The sequence below is a fragment of the Bos taurus genome, chromosome 25 (genome assembly GCF_002263795.3).
Source record: "Bos taurus isolate L1 Dominette 01449 registration number 42190680 breed Hereford chromosome 25, ARS-UCD2.0, whole genome shotgun sequence".
Lineage (NCBI taxonomy): Eukaryota > Metazoa > Chordata > Mammalia > Artiodactyla > Bovidae > Bos > Bos taurus.
The window spans coordinates 9,633,789-9,652,630 of NC_037352.1; the positions used below are offsets into that span (position 1 = coordinate 9,633,789).

An 18,842-nucleotide genomic window follows, 5' to 3' on the forward strand; every position below is an offset into this window, starting at 1 on the left:
CTGCGATTCTCTTGCCCGCCAGGATAAGGCCGGGCCTCTGGTCTCTGCACGTGTGGGTGGGTGAGGTACCTCGTCATTGCCTCTCGAATCCACTCCACTTCCAGCTGCACACAGCGGGTAAGATCACTGCCCTTGAACTGCAGGCCACCCACTTCATCTGAGCCATCAGTCCTGTGAAGGGGAATTAGGGCATTCCAGGGGCGATCATGGTGGCTTGTGATTTGTGCCCCAGCCGCTGGCTCTGGGCCCTATCCTCCCTGACCTGTGACTCCAGGTCTCATCTCTGCAGCAGCCAGACAGCAGCTCTTAGGCGTTTGGCGCTGAGCTGTGCATCTCCATTGGTTCCAGCAGCCTCAGAACCACCTGAGAGTGTGAAAAAGGCCACCGCCTGGCCTTCCCTCCGCACCCCTGCACTTGAGTCTCCGGTGGGCTCTGTCCCCGCTTTGTCCCGCTGTCGAGGCCATTCTCTTGCCCACACTGGAGCGTGAGCACACCTGTCTTCAAAAGCTTGGCAGTCTTGCTTCGGTTTGGGTTGGTAAGTTGCTGGTTATGTAACAGTTCGAAGTGTCGTCTGCCTTTATTCTCGGGTGGTGAGTTACGTCTCCTCTGAATGGGAATTGTGCTGACCACCAAGTCTGAAAAACACCCAGCCAAACTGTTGATAACATGCCGCTCATGGTCCCTGGGCCTGGCTTCCGTTCTGGCGGTCACCTTGAGTTCTCCTTTCTTCCCTTCCTCTCAGGTACCTGTACCACGTGTTGACCAAGAACACCACCGTCACAGAGCAGAACAGGAACCTGCTGGTGGAGACCATCCGGTCCATCACCGAGATCCTCATCTGGGGGGACCAGAATGACAGCTCTGTGTTTGAGTAAGGGTGTCTGTTTTTTGATCCTTCTTCTCCCTTTGCATGTTTTTCTAAATGCGAGCCATGAGTCATTCCCAATGACGTCAGGGTTTGACGCCAGTTTGGTCCTGCACCTTCTCTCTCTCTCTCTCTCTCAAATGTCCTTGAAATGCTGTAGAAATGCCTGCTGAAAACGGGCAAGTTATGGAAATGAGTGTCCCTGGAGAAATCTGAAAATGTCATGGATAATTTTCCAAGTCATGTCTGATTATCTCCCCCAAAGGAAAGAGAAAATGTCTTGGGTGTTAGATTCCAAGTGAACTGAAAAGAGCCTTCCCTGGGGTGAGGGTGGGGGTGGGGGACGCTGAGGGTTAGCCGAAATTGTGCTCCCTGGTGCTGGCCGCAGTGCTGAGCTCATGATGGGATGATCCTCCTATGAGGAAGTCTCCCGGCTCCTCCAGGGTGGAGGACCTGCTGCCCTCCCCACCTTTATCCCCGCCCCCACAGATGTTTATGCTCAAGGTCACGCAGCTGCTAAGTGAAGAAGCCAAAGTCCATGGAGGGGTTTCTCCTCACTCTCACACTTCCTTGGTGAACAGGCTTAGGCCTGCCTCAGTTTCCTCATCGTTAAGTGAGAGAGAGCAAGTTCCTTGCCCAGTGCCTGGTACAGAGTAGGCACTCGAGAAATATTAGCAAATGATCATTTTAGAAGGTGCCCCTACTGGATAATTAAGAAGCAAAGGCCATAACCCATGAACTGCTTTCCCCAACAGACCTGTTCCAACGTCTGAACGCAGAAGGATTGGGGTTGTGACAACCACCAAACACAGATTTTATTTTTATATAAACTAATCTCAATTGAAACTATTGAGGCCACTTAGTAAAACCACTTAAAACAAATACAGGTGTTCCCTTTCCAACCCGGCTTCCTTATTAGATATTCTGATTTTCTGGCTGGTTCTGTATTTTCATCAATGAGGTTTTCATCAGATGGAGCTACTTGTGGAAAATGCAAATGGTGTGAAATACAGACCTGTGACACTGCTTGGGTTCCCTAAGGAAAACCTGAGTAATAAACAGGTGTTGCTTGTAAGCAGGACGAGTTGCCTTTCAGGATCTGTGGGGACTTTACTGTTTGTTGGTTGCTTGGTATCTGTTTATGGAAATGAGAGAGATGCTTGGGTGAAAGATGAGAAACCGTGTCATCTTTACTCAGTTCAATTGCTCAGTTGTATCCGACTCTTTGCGACCTCATGGACTGCAGCACGCCAGGGTCCTCTGTCCATCACCAACTCCTGGAGCTTGCTCAAACTCATATCCATTGAGTCAGTGATGCCATCCAACCATCTCATCCTCTGTCATCCCCTTCTCCTCCCGCCTTCAATCTTTCCCAGCATCAGGGTCTTTTCTAGTGAGTCAGTTCTTCACATCAGGTGGCCAGAGTACTGGAGTATCCAGCCTCAGCGTCAGTCCTTCCAATGGATATTCAGGACTGATCTCCTTTAGGATGGACTGATTGGATCTCCTTGCTGTCCAAGGGACTCTCAAGAGTTTTCCTCCAACACCACAGTTCAAAAGCATCACTTCTTTGGCGCTCAGCTTTCTTTATGGTTCAATTCTCACATCCATACACAACTACTCAAAAAACCATAGCCTTGACTAGACGGACCTTTGTCAGCAAAGCCATGTCTCTGCTTTTGAATATGCTGTCTAGGTTAGTCATAACTTTTCTTCCAAGGAGCAAGCGTCTTTTAATTTCATTGCTGCCAATTACCATCTGCAGTGATTTTGGAGCCCAAGAAAATAAAGTTTCTTACTGTTTTCATGGTTTCCCCATTTATTTGCCATGAAGTGATGGGACCAGATGCCATGATCTTCGTTTTCTGAATGTTGAGTTTTAAGCCAGCTTTTTCCCTCTCCTCTTTCACTTTTGTCAAGATGCTCTTTAGTTTCTCTCTGCTTTCTGCCATGAGGGTGGTGTCATCTGCATATCTGAGGTTATTGATGTGCATGGTGTACTCTGCATATAAGTTAAGTAAGCCGGGTGACAGTATACAGCCTTGATGTACCCCTTTCCCAATTTTGAACCAGTCCATTATTCCATGACCAGTTCTAACTGTTGCTTCTTGACCTGCATGCAGATTTCTCAGGAAGCAGGTAAGGTGGTCTGGTATTCCCATCTGTTTAAGAATTTTCCAGTTTGTTGTGATCCACTCAGTCAAAGGCTTTAGTGTAGTCAGTAAAGCAGAAGCAGGTGTTTTTCTGGAATTCGCTTGCTTTTTCTGTGATCCATTGGATGTTGGCAATTTGATTGCTGGTTCCTCTGCCTTTTCTAAATCCAGATTGAATACCTGGAACTTCTTGGTTCATGTACTGCTGAAGCCTGGCTCAGAGAATTTTGAACATTACTTTACTAGCATATGGGATGAGTGCAATTGTGCAGTAGTTTGAGCATTCTTTGGCATTGCCTTTCTTTGAGATTGGAATGAAAACTGACTTTTTCCAGTCCTGTGGCCATTGCTGAGTTTTCCAAATTTGCTGGCATAGTAAGTGCAACACTTTCACAGCATCATCTTTTAGGATTTCAAATAGCTCAGCTGGAATTCCATCACCTCCAGTAGCTTTGTTCGTAGTGATGCTTCCTAATGCCCATTTGACTTTGCACTCTAGGATGTCTGCTCTAGGTGAGTGATCATACCATCATGGTTATCTGGGTCATTAAGATCTTTTTTGTATAGTTCTTCTGTGTATTCTTGCCACCTCTTCTTAATATCTTCTACTTCTGTTAGGTCCATATTCTGTCCTTTATCGAGCCCATCTTTGCATGTAATGTTCCCTTGGTATCTCTAATTTTCTTGAAGAGATCTCTAGTCTTTCCCATTCTATTGTTTCCTTCTATTTCTTTGCATTGATCACTTAGGAAGGGTTTCTCATCTCTCCTTGCTGTTCTTTGGAACTCTGCATTCAAATGGGCATATCTTCCCTTTTCTCCTTTGCCTTTCACTTCTCTTCTTTTCATAGCTATTTGTAAGGACTCCTCAGACAACCATTTTGCCTTTTTGCATTTCTTTTTCTTGGGGATGGTTTTGATCACCACCTGTACACGAATCTCTGTCCATAGTTCTTCAGGCACTCTTATCAGACTAATCCTTTGAATCTATTTGTCACTGCTACTGCTAAGTCACTTCAGTCGTGTCCGACTCTGTGTGACCCCAGAGACGGCAGCCCACCAGGCTCCCCCGTCCCTGGGATTCTCCAGGCAAGAACACTGGAGTGGGTTGCCATTTCCTCCTCCAATGCATGAAAGTGAAAAGTGAAAGTGAAGTTGCTCAGTTGTGTCCGACTCTTAGCGACCCCATGGACTGCAGCCTACCAGTCTCCTCCGTCCATGGGATTTTCCAGGCAAGAGTCCTGGAGTGGGGTGCCATTGCCTTCTCTTCCACTGTATAATTGTAAGGAATTTAATTTAGGTCATACGTGAATGGTCTAGTGGTTTTCCCTACTTTCTTCAATAAGTAGTTCATGATCTGTATTGGCAGTAAGGAGTTCATGATCTGTACGACAGTCAGCTCCAGGTCTTGTTTTTGCTGACTGTATAGAGCTTCTCCATTTTCCACTGCAAAGAATATAATTCATCTGATTTCGGTATTGACCATCTGGTGACATCCATGTGTAGAGTTGTCTCTTGTGTTGTTGAAAGAGGGTGTTTTCTGTGACCAGGGCGTTCTGTTGGCAAAACTCTGTTAGCCTTTGCCCTGCTTCATTTTGCACTCCAAGGCCAAACTTGCAAGGTGTCTCTTGACTTCCTGCTTTTGCATTCCAGTCCCCTGTGATGAAAAGAACATCTTTTTCTGGTGTTCTTGAAGGTCTTGTAGGTCCTCATAGAACTGTTCAGCATCTTCGGCAGTTGTGATTGGGGCATAGACTTGGATTACTGTGATACTGAATGGTTTGCCTTAGAAACGAACAGAGAGTCACCTGTACTAGAATGGATTTTTTTAGTCCACTTGTCATCTTAGAGAAACTGCCGAGCTCTCAGAGGCCCAGTTATTCTTAAATCACTGCCCTGCAGAGGCCCCAGGAGAATTTGTTTTTAGTCCATTTTAAAGTTTCTGGATAATTGTAGATTTTAGATTACACAGAAGGCTTCCATTTACCCCTCACCCTGTTCCCCTGTTAACATCATTTGTCAAAACACCACTATTACGTCAACTCCAGACTTGATTTGGAATCTACCAGTTTTTCCATTAACACCCTCTTTCTGCTCTGGGATCCTAATCCAGGTGCCACAATGCACTTGGTGGTTATGTCTCCCCGGTGTCCTGTGGTCTGTGACAATTGTTCAGTTTTCTCTTGTTTATGACCTTGATAGTCTTGAGAAGGACTGGCCAGCTGTCTTGTAGAGTGTCCCCCAGTCTGGGTTTCTTTGCTGTTTCTCTCCTGACCAGCCTGGAAGTTTTGGGGACGACTGCTTCCTGGGGAAGTGCCCTTCCCCTCGAGGAATGTCATTGTTCCTGACAGCCACATGGTCCCTGGTGGGTTAACCGGATCACTTGGTGCAGCTGATATCTGCCAGGGTTTTCTACCCCAAGGTTACTCTTTCCTCCTCCCCTATACTGGTCTCCAAAGTGAGTCACTAAGTCCAGCTTCCTGGGGTGTGGGAATTAAGCTCCACCTTCTTGAAGGAGGACGAATCTACAGATGATAGTTGGAATTCTTCTGCATAGCAGATTTGTCTCCTCTCCTCATTTATTAATCTACCCAGTCATTTATTTATATACATCTCTTGGCGATTTTGCAGGTTTGGTTCCAGGCCACCTCAGCAAGGTGAACAGTACAGTATAAGCGAGTCACGTGAATTTTTTTTGGTAGTCCCAGTGCATATAAGTTATGGTCACACTATTCTGTCGGAGAAGGCAATGGCACCCCACTCCAGTACTCTTGCCTGGAAAATCCCATGGACGGAGGAGCCTGGTGGGCTGCAGTCCATGGGGTCACTAAGAGTCGGGCACGACTGAGCAACTTCACTTTGACTTTTCACTTTCATGCATTGGAGGAGGAAATGGCAACCCACTCCAGTGTTCTTGCCTGGAGAATCCCAGGGACGGGGGAGCCTGGTGGGCTGCCGTCTATGGGGTCGCACAGAGTCGGACACGACTGAGGCGACTTAGCAGCAACATTCTGTAGTCTGTCAAGGGTGCAGTGGCCTTGTGTCTGCAAAATCAGCATACGTATAAGAAATAATGCTGTTGGGAAAATGGCGCCAACACACTTGCTCAACAAAAGGTTTCAATTTGTAAAAAAACAGTATCTGCAAGATTGGACTCGTGGGTGTTTATTTTGTACTCTGGATGATAACCCAGCGCTCTGTGATTTATTTTGTGCTGGCGTTGTTCCGGCTTTGAGCATTGGGGGCTCTTTCAGGTCACTTCCTGTGTCCCTGTGACACACCCCCGTCCTTTTGGATTTTGGAGCACGTCCTTACTTTCTGGTCCCCTGTGGTGCTCCAGGCTCACCTGGCATGTTCCCTGCCCCAGCCCTAGAATTAGCCACTTTCCCAAGGATCCCCTCACGCCTCTAGGGGGTTGTAAAAATCCAGGCACCCAAATTTCACACTAGACATATGGAATCTACCCCTGGACAAGATCTAGGTACAGGCATGTTGACAAGTTCCCAAGCTGGTCATCGGGCTGCAGTGAACTTATTGGGTGACACTTGGCAGTCACTGCTTTATACAACCTGAAGCAAAGGAAGACACGACTCGTCAAATGATAGAAATATTCTGGGGGTCATTGTGGATGGCATTTGTTGGCACACAGACTCCCTTGGGAAAGAATTTAGGGTCCCTCTAAGGTCAGATTTATTGATTCATCTGCCCGTTCAGACAGAAGGTCTGCAGGCCCGAGCCAGTGCCAGGCCATGGTCCTACCAGCAGGGAGCTGATGGCGGCAGGAAGAGAGAGGCCCCAAGACTGAGCCAACAGCAGATCCACGAGATGGCTAGGATGTCCTGAGCGTCCTAGATGAGAGGTGACCTGGTCTCAGCTTGAATTGTTGTTGTTTAGTCACTAAGTCAGGCCTGACTCTTTGTAACGCCATGGATTGTAGCCCACCAGGCCCATCTGTCCATGGGATTTTCCAGACAGGCATACTGGGATGGGTAGCCATTTCCTTCTCCAAGGTATCTTCCTGACCCAGGGATTGAACCTGCGTCTCCTGCATTGGCAAGAAGATTCTTTACCAGTGAGGCACCAGGGAAGCCCCTTAGCTTGAATATGGAGAACATAACTAAAAACATTTTCTTCCTTTAAAGAAAGGCATTAGGGGATCTCCATTTCAAGATTAAAAGAGCCATTGTGTGCCCCCCAAAGTCAGTGCCCCCAGCCTGCATGCAGGCAAATAGTCTGTGCAGGAAGAGAAAGGCCTGGGGGCTGGCTGGTGTCCCATGACCGCATCAGCACTTTCTCTTTCCTTGCAGTTCTCATTCCCTAGATGTGGAAATGACCAACTTGCCAGCTGAGAAACCACCCAAACTCTTTGACTATTCAGCACCCTCGTGCCCCTTTGCGGGGAATTACTCTGGTTCCTAGGTTGCTGGTGAGCACTCAGAGCTATGAAGGCTAAGGAAGGAGACTTAGTGGGGAAAACTAAGTTTGTAAAATGTGGATGGAAAACGGCTGCGTGTTGGTTTTAGAAGCGTAGATAGATCACTGTGTCATCATTTAGTTGGGAAAGACCTTTCCCCCTCTGTCCGAAATCTGGAAGTTCACCACTTCCCAGAATCAGCACTGTTCCCACATTCCAGGAAGAGAGTCTGAAAGGTTGCATTTCTCTGAGTGGAATACAGCGTCGTGGGAACTGGGTGTCTTGGAAGCCAAGCCCATGCGTGTGGTGTGGCCTGGCTGCTCCGCCACGTGTGCTGGGTGTGTAACCAGAGGATGACGCGCATTTCTACGAGTGGAAGACCACTGACGCTGTCCCCTTCTCTCCGTAGCTTCTTCCTGGAGAAGAACATGTTCGTTTTCTTCTTGAACATCCTGCGGCAGAAGTCGGGCCGCTACGTGTGCGTTCAGCTGCTGCAGACCCTAAACATCCTCTTTGAGAACATCAGCCACGAGACCTCACTTTGTAAGGACAGTCCTGACCCTGGCCTCCACACCAGGGTCAGGTAGCTGGGTGTCGCTACATGTCGTGTGCCATGGTTTTCGTGTTGCTTTGAGAATGTCTGTGCTCACCGTGTGTCTTGGTGTGCTTGGGCTGCCAGACCGCGTGCCCCAGGCTGGGCGGCTCAGACGACAGAAATGCGTTTCTCACAGTGCTCGCCCTGGCAGTCCACGATCATGGCGGCGCCGGGGCTGACTTCTGGGGAGGCCTGTCTTCCTGGTTTGCAGAGCCTCACTCTCTTTATGTCCTCACATGGTCTCTCCTCTGTGCACGTGGAGAGAGGATTCTGATGTCTCTTCCTTTTCTTGTAAAGACACTAGTCTTGGATCAGGGCCCCACCCTCTGACCTCATGTGACCTTTAATTACCTCCTGAAAGCCTCTGTCTCCAGATGCAGTTCCTTTGGGGGTTAGGGTTTCAGCACATGAGTTTTGGGGGCACACAGTTCAGGCCCTAGTGCCATTTTTAATCCCTGCATGGTAGGGTGCTGTGCAGGGCTGAGAGAGGGCTCCCCTCTGCTGGGTGGTTCTGAGGGCATTTGCGTGTCTTCTTTATAACCTGTTATTAAAGAGCTTGGGTCACTGAGTAGACAGCCAACAGAATAAGCATTGGAAGCAGCAGGATGGGGAAGAACGTGGCCAGGGCGTGGCTTTGGCCCCTGCCCTGCCTGCTTCAGCTCCACTGCCGCACTGGTGAGGGTGACTCGGAGCCTCTCCCTGCCCTTGCTGAGCCCCGGGCTCGTGATCTGAAACAGCCACGCTGCGAGGCAGGTGCTGAGTGCCCTCGTTTAATGCTCAGAGAGTTTGACTCTCTGGCCCCAGGTCACAGCTCTAGCAAGGCCGGAATCCAGAATGGGTTTCAGCCCAGGCAGATTAACTCAGTGGTCATCAACTGGGGGTGACTGTGCTCCCAATGAACATTTGTCAGTGTCTGGAGACATTCCTGGGGAGCTGTGCTACTGGCCTCTGGGTAGAGGTCAGTGATGCTGTTAAAATCCTACAACATGCAGGACAGCCCCCCGCAATAAAGGAGTAGTTAGCCCAAAATGTCAACAGTGCCCAGGGTGTGAAACCCTGATTTGGCTCCTAATCCTCCGTGCTTGATCAAAAGCTTTTTTATTCCAAGATAACTGCACCAAGCCTCAGGGCCTGCCTGCTGGAAGCAGGGAAGAGAAGACAAGTGATGGGATGCCTGTGTCACAGGCAGGCTCTTGGCCCCCAAGACAGGATTGAGAAAAGCTTCCAGTAAAAGAGAATGGCGGCATTTCCCCTGAGGAGGGAGGAGGCAGGGGAGGAAAGAGCTTCTGGCTGATGGCCACTAGATGGCGCTGCTGTCCTGGGATGCGGCCACTGGATGGTGCTGCTGTCCCAGGAAGTGGCCACTAGATGGCACTACTGTCCCAGGAGACTCCTGAGGCTTCCCCCATTGTGAATTGGCAAATGCGATTTGACTCACTCTCCCTGAGTGGTTTCCCTGTTAACAGCTTTGGTTACGCTGGATGTGAATTGCGGGCAGTTTCTGAAAACTCCGAGAGGGGAAGGCCCAGCTCCGTATTGCAAATCATGGACTGAGAGCCAAGCAAGTCCCAGGCCTGGTACTGCCAACATACGCCCCACGCCTATTCCAGGATGTTGACCCGCCAAGCGGCAGTTTCTGCCTCTCTGAAGTGGAGACAATCCGAGTACCTGCAGATTGCAGTGGCTTGAGGATAAGCGTGAGAGCGGGTGTGCGCAGCGTAGCGTGGGGTCTGGCAGCTGGAAGTTTCCAATTAAAGCTGGTTTTATCCTTAAAGCCAGTGTTCCCCCAAGTGGCTGTTCTCTGGTGACCCAGCTGACCTCAGGGCTACAGGATTGAAGAGGGGGTTGGGGGCGATAGAAAATTCTGGGCTTTCTGGATCATACGGCCTCTCTTGCCTCAGGGCTAAAAAGTGTATTGTGCTGTAAGAAAACCCAGGCAGATGGTGCTGGCCCTGCAGGGAATTCATCAGAGCACTTTCATAAGCCCCACCAAGGCAGCAAAAAGTACTGTTTTTATAGAACTTGGATGTATGGGAGTGAGAAGGATGGGTGACTTTTGCTTTTAATTTTCTGATTATAGGAAGAAAATGTCTCCATTGTAAAACAACAAAAAGTCCAATGAAAAAGCTATAGAAAGCAGAAGTTCTGGAGAATTTCACCCCAACAGCTCAGTGTTAACCTCTATCGTTTTGCTGTCTGCTTCATTTTTTTTTTCCGAACTTAACTAGCGTATCTTAGATTTTCATGTTGTCCATTCATGCATCCCAGCCTTGTTTGGTTTAAGAGCCGCCTCTTTCTGGGCCATAACTTACTTAACGTGACCGCGGGCATTTAGGTGGTTTCCGGGTTTTCGTTATTACAGGCAGCCATTTCACGGGTACACCTGTTGCCTGTGGGGTTTGGTGACCTAAGTGACAGCAGGCCCGAGAGACTGAGATTACTTAGAGACTCCTGGGTTTATTATAAAAGCATACCACAGAAAGCCGGCCACACAGAGAGGGCATAGTAGAAAAATCCCAGTCGAATAATAGAGGCGCCTGCACCGCCCCCACCGTGGCCCCGCCACCCACGGAGTCCGGTCTGGAGGCCCAGAAAAGTCCCGCGGGGGAGTCATGGGAGCACGGGGCTCTTCCAGCTCGGGGTGCAGCCGGGAGGCTGGAGGCCGCTCACCCCCAGCAGCCAGCACAGGCGTCTGTGTCTCTAGCGGCCTGGGAACCACTCAGCAGTCACAGCAGGGCCGACATCCCTTCTCCTGCCGGCCCATTCGGCCCCCGCTGACCACAGCCGGCCAGACAGTAGAGTGAAGCAGCCTTACTGGCTGCTCGTTGCAAGTGTGGCTTCTGGGTGGGTAGGTCGTGGACTGTTCCAAGAACAGGATACTGTATAGCCAGAAGGAGACAAAGGAAGAGACGTGGGTAACTGGGCCGTGGTGAGAGGCCACACACTAGGCGGGGGCTTCCCATGTGAGTCCACATACACGGAGCTCAGGATCAGGCAGAACGAGTCTGCGGTGCTGGAAGTTAGGCTGAGGGGCTGTCTTGGGGACAGGGAACGGATGGAGCAGGGGTGTGAGTGTCTTTCAGGAGCTGGAAATGCACTATCTGATCAAGGTGGTGCTTACCTGTTGCATTTATTTGCAAAAATTCATCGCGCTGGACACCTAAAATGTGTGAGAGGTGTGTGTATGTGTACATATATATGCATATATATACGTACACACAAGTATATATACACACATAAGTACAAGTACTTAAAATTCATAAATATATACACTGCCACATATATCAAGCTATACACTTAGATTTGTGGTATATGTAACCTCATTTTTTTATAAGCTATTGAATATAGTTCCCTGTGCTATACAGTAGGTCTTTGTTATTTATTTTATACGTAGTGATACTAGTATATTATAGGCAACCCTGGTGTCAGACAGTAAAGAATATGCCTGCAGTGAGGGAGACCTGGGTTTGATCCCTGGGTTGGGAAGATCCCCTGGAGGAGGGTGTGGCAACCCACTCCAGTGTTCTTGTCTGGAGAATCTGCTGGACAGAGGAGCCTGGTGGGCTACAGTCCATGGGGTCACAAAGAGTCGGACACGACTGAAGCAACTTAGCAGAATATATATAGTATAAAATATATATTTATATAGTATAAAATATTATACATAACATAAAATATATGTAGTATAAAATAAATATATGTTTATATATAGCCGTGTATATCTGTTGATCTCAAATTTCAAGTTTACCCCTGCCCTGCGTTTACCCTTTGGCAACCAGAAGTTTGTTGTCCGTGAGTTTGTTTCTATTTTGTAATAAGTTCCTTTGTATCATTTTTTTTAAGATTCCACATAAAAGTGATATCACAGTATATTTGTCTTTGTCTGACTTACTTCACTTGGTGTGAAAATCTCTAGGTCCGTCCTTGTTGCTGTGAATGGTAGTATTTCATTTTTTGGGGGGCTGATATCCCTCTGTGTGTGTGTGTGACATCATCTTTATCCATTCATCTGTTGATGGACACCTGGATTGCTTCCATGTCTTGGCTATTATAAATAGTACTGCTCTGAGCACTGGGGTGCGCGTGTCTTTTCGAACTAGAGTTTTCATCTTTTCTGGATATATGACCAGGGGTGGAGTTGATGGGTCATATTCTAGTTCTATTTTTAGTTTGTTAAGGAACCGCCATCGTGTTCTGCATCATGGCTGCACCAGTTTGCATTCCCACCAACAGTGCAGGAGGGTTCCCTTTTCTCCACACCCTCTCCAGCATTTATTATTTGTAGACTTTTTGGTGATTGCCATTTTGACCAGAATGAGGTGATATGATATCACCTCTGACCAGAATGAGGTGATCAACTCATTGTAGTTTTGATTTTCATTTCTCTAATAATTAGCGATGTTGAGCATCTTTTCTTGTGACTGTTGGCCATCTGTATGTCTTCTTTGGAGAGATGTCTGTTTAGGTCTTCTCTCCCCATTTTTTGATTGAGTTGTTTGTTTTTGTTGATATTGAGCTATGTGAACTGTTTGTATATTTTGGAAATTAAACCTTCTTGGTCACATCATTTGCAAATATTTTCTCCCATTCTGTAGTTTGTCTTTTCATTTTGTTTATGGATTCCTTTGCTGTGTAAAAGCTTATAAATTTGATTGGGTCCCATTTGTTTATTTTTGTTTTTATTTCTATTGCTTTCGGAGACTGACCAAGAAAACATTGGTACGATTTGTGTCAGAGAATGTTTTGCCTCTGTTCTCTTCTAGGAGTTTTCTGATGTCATGAATTTAAGTCTTTAAGCCATTTTTGAATTTCTTTTTGTGTATGGTAAAAGGGTATGTTCTCACGTCATTTAGTTACATGTGGGTCTCTCGCTTTTGAACACCGCTTGCTGAAGAGACTGCCTTTTTGTGATTGTATATTCTTGCCTCCTTTGTTGAAGATTAATCGATTGTAGGTGTGAGAGTTTACTTCTGGGACCTCTATTCTGGTCCATAAATCTGTCTGTTTTTGTGCCAATACCACACTGCTTTGATGACTGTGACTTTGTAGTATTGTCTGAAATCTGGGAGGGTTATGCCTCTAACTTTGTTCTTTTCCCTCAGGATTACTGTGGCAGTTCTGGGTCTTTCATATAAATTTTAGGATTATTTTTTCTACTTCTGTGAAAGATGTCATGGGTAATTTGATAGGGATCACATTAAATCTATAGATCGCTTTGGGTAGTATGGCCATTTTAACTATCCTAATTCTTCCAATCCACGAGCATGGGATATCTTCCCGTTTCTTTAAAGCATCTTCAGTTTCCTTTCTCAATATTTTTTACTTTTCAGTGTGTATCTTTCGCCTCCTTGATCGGGTTTATTCCTAGGTATTTTTTTTTTTTTTTGACATGATTTTAAAAGGGATTATCTTTTTTCTTCTAACTCTATGCTATTTCGTTGTCAGTGTAAAGAAACGTGACAGATTCCTGTGTGTTAACCTTACATCCTGCCACCTTCTTGAGTTCATTTTTCAGTCCTAATAGTTTTCTTGTGGAATCTTTGTGTGCGTGTGTGCTTAGTCATGTCCGACCCTTTGCAACCCTATGGACTGTAGGCCTTCAGGTTCCTCTGACCATGGAATTTTCCAGGCAGGAGTACTGGAGTGGGTTGTCATTTCCTACTCCAAGGGATCTTCCCAACCCAGGGATCGAACCCACGTCTCTTGTGTCTCCTACATTGGTAGCTGAATTCTTTCCCACTGGCACCACCTTTAGGGTTTTCTATATAGAATATCATGTCATCTGCATGTAATGACAATTTTACCTCCGTCCTTCCATTTTCCAATTTGGATGCCTTTTATTTCTTTTTCTTGTCTGATTTTTATGACTAAGACTTCCAATACTATGTTGAATAAAAGTGGTAAGAGTGGGCATCATTGTCTTGTTACATAATTTAGTGGGAAGGCTTGCAGATTTTCATCATTGAGTATCATGTTGGCTTGTCATAAATGACTTTTATTATGTTGAGATATGTTCCCTCTAGACCCACTTTGATGAAAATTTTTATCATGAATGAATGTTGAATTTTATCAAATGCTTTTTCCGTATCTATTGAGATGATCATGTGACTTTTGTCTTTCCTTTTGTTTATGTGGTATATCACACTGATTGATTTGCGTCATTGAACCTTGTGACCCTAGGATGGATGCAACTTGATCATGGTGTGTGTATGATCTTTTTTATCTGTTGTTGGATATGGTTTGCTAATATTTTGTTCAAAATTTTTGCATCTATATTCATCAAAGATACTGGCCTGTAATTTTCCTTTTTAGTAGTATCTTTGGTCTTGGTATCAGGGTCTTGGTGGCTCATAGAAGGACTTTGGAAGTGTTCTCTCCTCTACAGTCTTTTGAAAGAGTTGAGTTTTAAAAATTAATTAATTTATTTACTGCTGGCTGTGCTGGGTCTTGGTGGTTGTGCTTGGGCTTTCGCTAACTGCGGAGCGCAGGCTTCTGATTGCGTTGGTGTCTCTTGCCGCAGAGGCTGTAGCGCACGCAGGCTTCAGTAGCTGTGACGCACGGGCTCAGTTGCCCTGTGGCACGTGGAATCTTCCCAGAGCAGGGATCAAACTGGTGTCGCCTGCATTGGCAGGCGGGTTCTTACCCGCTGGATCACCAGGGAAGTCCTGAAAGAGTTTGAGAAGGGTCACTGTAAGTCCTTTTTATGTTTGGTAGAATTCCCCAGTGAAGCCATCTGGTTCTGGTCCTGGACTTTTGTTTGAAGGGAGTTTTTTCGTTTTTTGAATTACAGATTCTATTTCCCTTCTAGTATCTAGTCTGTTCAAATTATCTATTTCATTTTGAAAGAAGCTCCTTTTTGAAACAGCTCCTCAGTTGTGGAGGGCTGTATGTTTCTAGAAACTTGTCCATTTCTTCTAGGTTGTCCATTTTGTTGGCATATGACCCTTTAGAGTATACTCTTGTGATTCTTTTTCTTTTTGTGTTTCTGCAGTATCAGTTGTTATTTCTTTTTTTTTCATTTCTTATTTTGTTTATTTGGGTTCTGTGTCTTTTCTTCCTGGGGAGCCTGGCCAGAGGTTTGTTGATTTTGTTTATCCTTTCAAAATACTAGCTCTTGGTTTTATAGATTTTTAAAATTGTTTTCTTAATTTTATTTATTTCCCCTCTGATTTTCACTATTTCTTTCCTTCTGACTTTAGGTTTTGTTTGTTCTTCTTTTTCTATTTCTTTTAGATGGTAGCTTAGGTTGTTTTTCTTGAGATTTTCTTTTTTTGAGGAAGGCCCATATGGGCTTCCTCTGTGGCTCAGCTGGTGAAGAATCCACCTGCAATGCAGGAGACCTGGGTTCCGTCCCTGGGTTGGATAGATCCCCTAGAGAAGGGAGTGGCTACCCACTCCACTGTTCTGGCCTGGAGAATCCCATGGACTGTGTAGTCCAAAGCGTCGGACACGACTCAGTGACTTGGACTTTGACTTGTATCACTTTAAACTTCCTTCTTAGAACTGCTTCTGCTGCATCCTGCAGATTTGGGGCTTCCCAGGTGGCACTAGTGGTAAAGAATCCGCCTGTCAATGCAGGAGGCGCAGGAGATATGGGTTCCATCTCTGGCTCGGAAAGATCCCCTGGAGGGGGGCACGGCAACCCACTCCCATGTTCTTGCCTGGAGAATCCCATGGACAGAAGAACTTGGCGGGTTACCGTCCACAGGGTCACAAAGGCTTGGACACGACTGGAGAGGCTCAGTACGTGTATTTTGTGTGGTAACCTCCTTTTCATGCTTCAGTTGCTTCAGTCACGTCCGACTCTGTGATGCTGTGGACTGTAGCGCGGCCAGACTTACCTGTCCGTGGAATTTTCCTCATGTTTAAATGTGTTAAAATTCTCAGGACCCCACTGCCTTTTCTCTTAGAGCGAGCCGTAAGACTTACCTCAAGAATTGTTATCACTGAGATTTTGAAAACTACAGACTGGTGTCCTGCCTGCAGCGCCTCGGAGACCGTTCTGAGGCGACCCTGGCAGAGTGCCCTTGCTGCGACCCCTCTCTCATCCCGTGCTCCCGGGTGACTCTTCTTGGTGTGTTTGGTAGTTCCAACCTTTTCAGTAAATCTCTGATTGGCCTAAGTTAGGTACCTCTTTGGCACCAAACAGCTTTCTGTTTTTTCTTTCTGTTTTCCCCCGAGAACAGCAGTTGTGGCGACTGGTGGACTGGGGGTGGAGGTTCAGAGTCTCCGAGCCAGAGTGCGGGGGTGAAGCCTGGCAGCTCCTGCGTAGGGGGCGCCTCTGTGCTCCTCCGGGTCCTCAGAGCTTTTCCTGTTTTACCTGCTTCCTCACGTGAGGAAGGTCTCATTAATTCCTGCTCTCAGATGGAAAAGCTGGGGAGTACATGTCCTGCCCAAGGTCACCCAGTTGGGAAGCCACTCAGGCAGTGTGGGTCCAAGTTTACCTTTGAAGCCAGTGCCTCTGAGGTGGGAGCATGACGGGGAAGCCTAGCGGGCCTTCTCAACACACGGAGCACTGGGCCCACCCAGAGATCTGAGTAGGTGGTCAGGGCCGGGCCCAAGACTCCGCAAGTCTTGATAAGCTCCAGGGAGGCCGTGTTGCTGGTCCCACAACCAGAGGTAGAGAGGTGCCACCCCGCTCTCCTGCCTTGCTGAGTCTGCCCGTATGCTGGTGTGGGTCTGCCCGTATGCTGGTGTGGGTCGTGTCTGGCCTTTACCCATCTGTGGGGAGGCAGCCAGAACGGAACGGCCGATGGTGGGCACGGCAGCACTAGCTTCGCAGGGTGTCTGGTGAGGACTCAGAGGACAACTTGTCTGGCCAGGGCCCAAGGCCGAGACTGCAGACTGCAGGCCCATGAGTGGTAGGGGTTCTGTAGACTGTTTTCACTGGCAAGCACAGCTTCCAAAACTAGTGGATCTAGTGGCTGACATTTCAACTTCAAAGGTAACAGCATTAAGATCTGTATTTTCTAGCTTCCTTTGCACGGCTGGAAGCTCTCACCACGGGAAGCTGTCTCCCAGCAGGGCCTGGGAGCTTAGCAGGATGGCCACTCCCTTGTGGATCCAGTGCCCCCAGGGCCTCGTTATCCAGTTTTCCTCCTTGGCCCCCATGTGAAATGAAAGTCACCCAGTCATGTCCGACTCTTTGCAACCCCATGGACTATACAGTCCATGGAATTCTCCAGGCCAGAATACTGGAGTGGGTAGCCTTTTGCTTCTCCAGGAAATCTTCCCAACCCAGGATTGAACCCAGATTTCCCATGTTGCAGGCAGATTCTTTACCAGGTGAGCCACCAGGGAAGCTCAAGAATACTGGAGTGGGTAGCCTATCCCTTTTCTAGCGGGTCTTCCCGACCCAGGAATCAAACTGGGGTCTTCTGCATTGCAGGTGGATTCTTTACCAGCTGAGCCACCAGGGAAGCCCCTGGCCGCCATGAGGGCATGGTATTAACACAGGACAGTGAACTGAAGTTTGGATTCCATTCCTGACTTACTGTCTCTCTGTCCTTGGGCAGATTAATTAACCTTAGTGTTTTTACTCACCTGCAAAACAGGGCAAACAGGCCTACTCTGCAGGTTCACCATCGTGGTGAGTGATGACGCAAAGCAGTCCGCCTGCTGCTGGCCCGGTCGTGGAGGCTGAGCCTCCAGGGGCCTCTATAAATCATGTTGCCATGCGGAGCCTTCTGTGGCACTCAAGGGTGACAATGTGACTTTTGATGGCAAAATGGGGCCATCTTTCATAAGACATGGTGCAGCTGACCCTCGTCTGTGGGTGGTTTGTGAAACTGCCCACATACCACCTGGTTTGCCCTGCCACCGGCTCTCTCACTGAACTTTGCTAGCAACGGAGGGAAATGTTCGAGGATTCTTGTGTCTGGTGTGGGAGGCAGCCGTGTCCTGGGCTTTCTGGGGCCTCGCTCTTGAACTTTGTAGTGACTACGCATGGTGGCTGAGTTCTGTGCTGGTTAAAGGTTAAGCTGCTCCCTGTCAGCCTGACTGGTTCAAGCCCCTTCACGTGGTCATCTGCTTGTTCCTGGACTTTTCTCTGCTTGTCTTTCCTCCAGCGTGAATTAATTAATCTTTTTCCTTTTCTTTTTTTTCTCCCTCTAGATTATTTGCTCTCTAATAACTATGTAAATTCTATCATTGTCCACAAGTTCGACTTTTCTGATGAGGAGATTATGGCATATTACATATCGTTCCTGAAAACGCTTTCATTAAAACTCAACAACCACACGGTCCATTTCTTTTACAATGAGGTAAGTAGCTGCACAGAGGCATGTTTGTTTGGAAGCTGGCCAGTTCAAGCAGCGCCTTTGGTTTGGGTGACCTTGTGTCTGTTTACAAAGCACATTTGCATTCACCATTTCCTGATTCACTATTTCATAGCAACACTGTTTGACCTTGGCGTGTTTTTTTTTTTTTCAATTGAACAAGTTACCTTTTCTGTTTTTAATGTAAAATTCAATTTGTGCTACCTGAGAGCATGATACTCTTGGTAGGGAGAAGTGCCCAGAAATTAACTTGGGATGTGTTCCTCTGTTGGCAAAACAGTGATGACTCCAGTCAAACCCAGCTTTGCCACTTGCCTGCTATGTGACCTTAAAGGAGTCTTAGTCCTCTGAGCCTCAATTTCTTCATCTGAGAAATGGTGATGATAGTTTCTACCTTGAAGGGTTTTCCAGGGGTTGAATTAAATGAGATGATGTCTTCAAAACAACTAGTATGTACCTGACTCCCTAAAACTGTAGCCCTTGTCATTCCTTACTCTGGTATTCTTTGGGAGAATTACTAACAATTTAAATAAATGAGT

The 18,842-nt window shown here is 47.1% G+C and overlaps 1 protein-coding gene across 5 annotated transcripts in view; it reads left to right on the plus strand.

The window, feature by feature from the left end:
• CLEC16A (C-type lectin domain containing 16A) overlaps positions 1–18,842 on the plus strand; it is a 234,824-nt gene that overhangs the window by 12,960 nt on the left and 203,022 nt on the right. For 4 of the 5 annotated variants that reach the window (XM_059881546.1, XM_005224670.5, XM_005224672.5 and 1 more), the window contains exons 2-4: positions 743–871; positions 7,841–7,974; positions 18,140–18,288. In XM_059881546.1, coding sequence (XP_059737529.1) covers positions 7,860–7,974; positions 18,140–18,288 — 264 coding nt within the window. In that variant the 5' untranslated portion in view covers positions 743–871; positions 7,841–7,859. The remainder of the gene's footprint in view (positions 1–742; positions 872–7,840; positions 7,975–18,139; positions 18,289–18,842) is intronic. The other variant, XM_059881547.1, reaches the window with a different exon arrangement.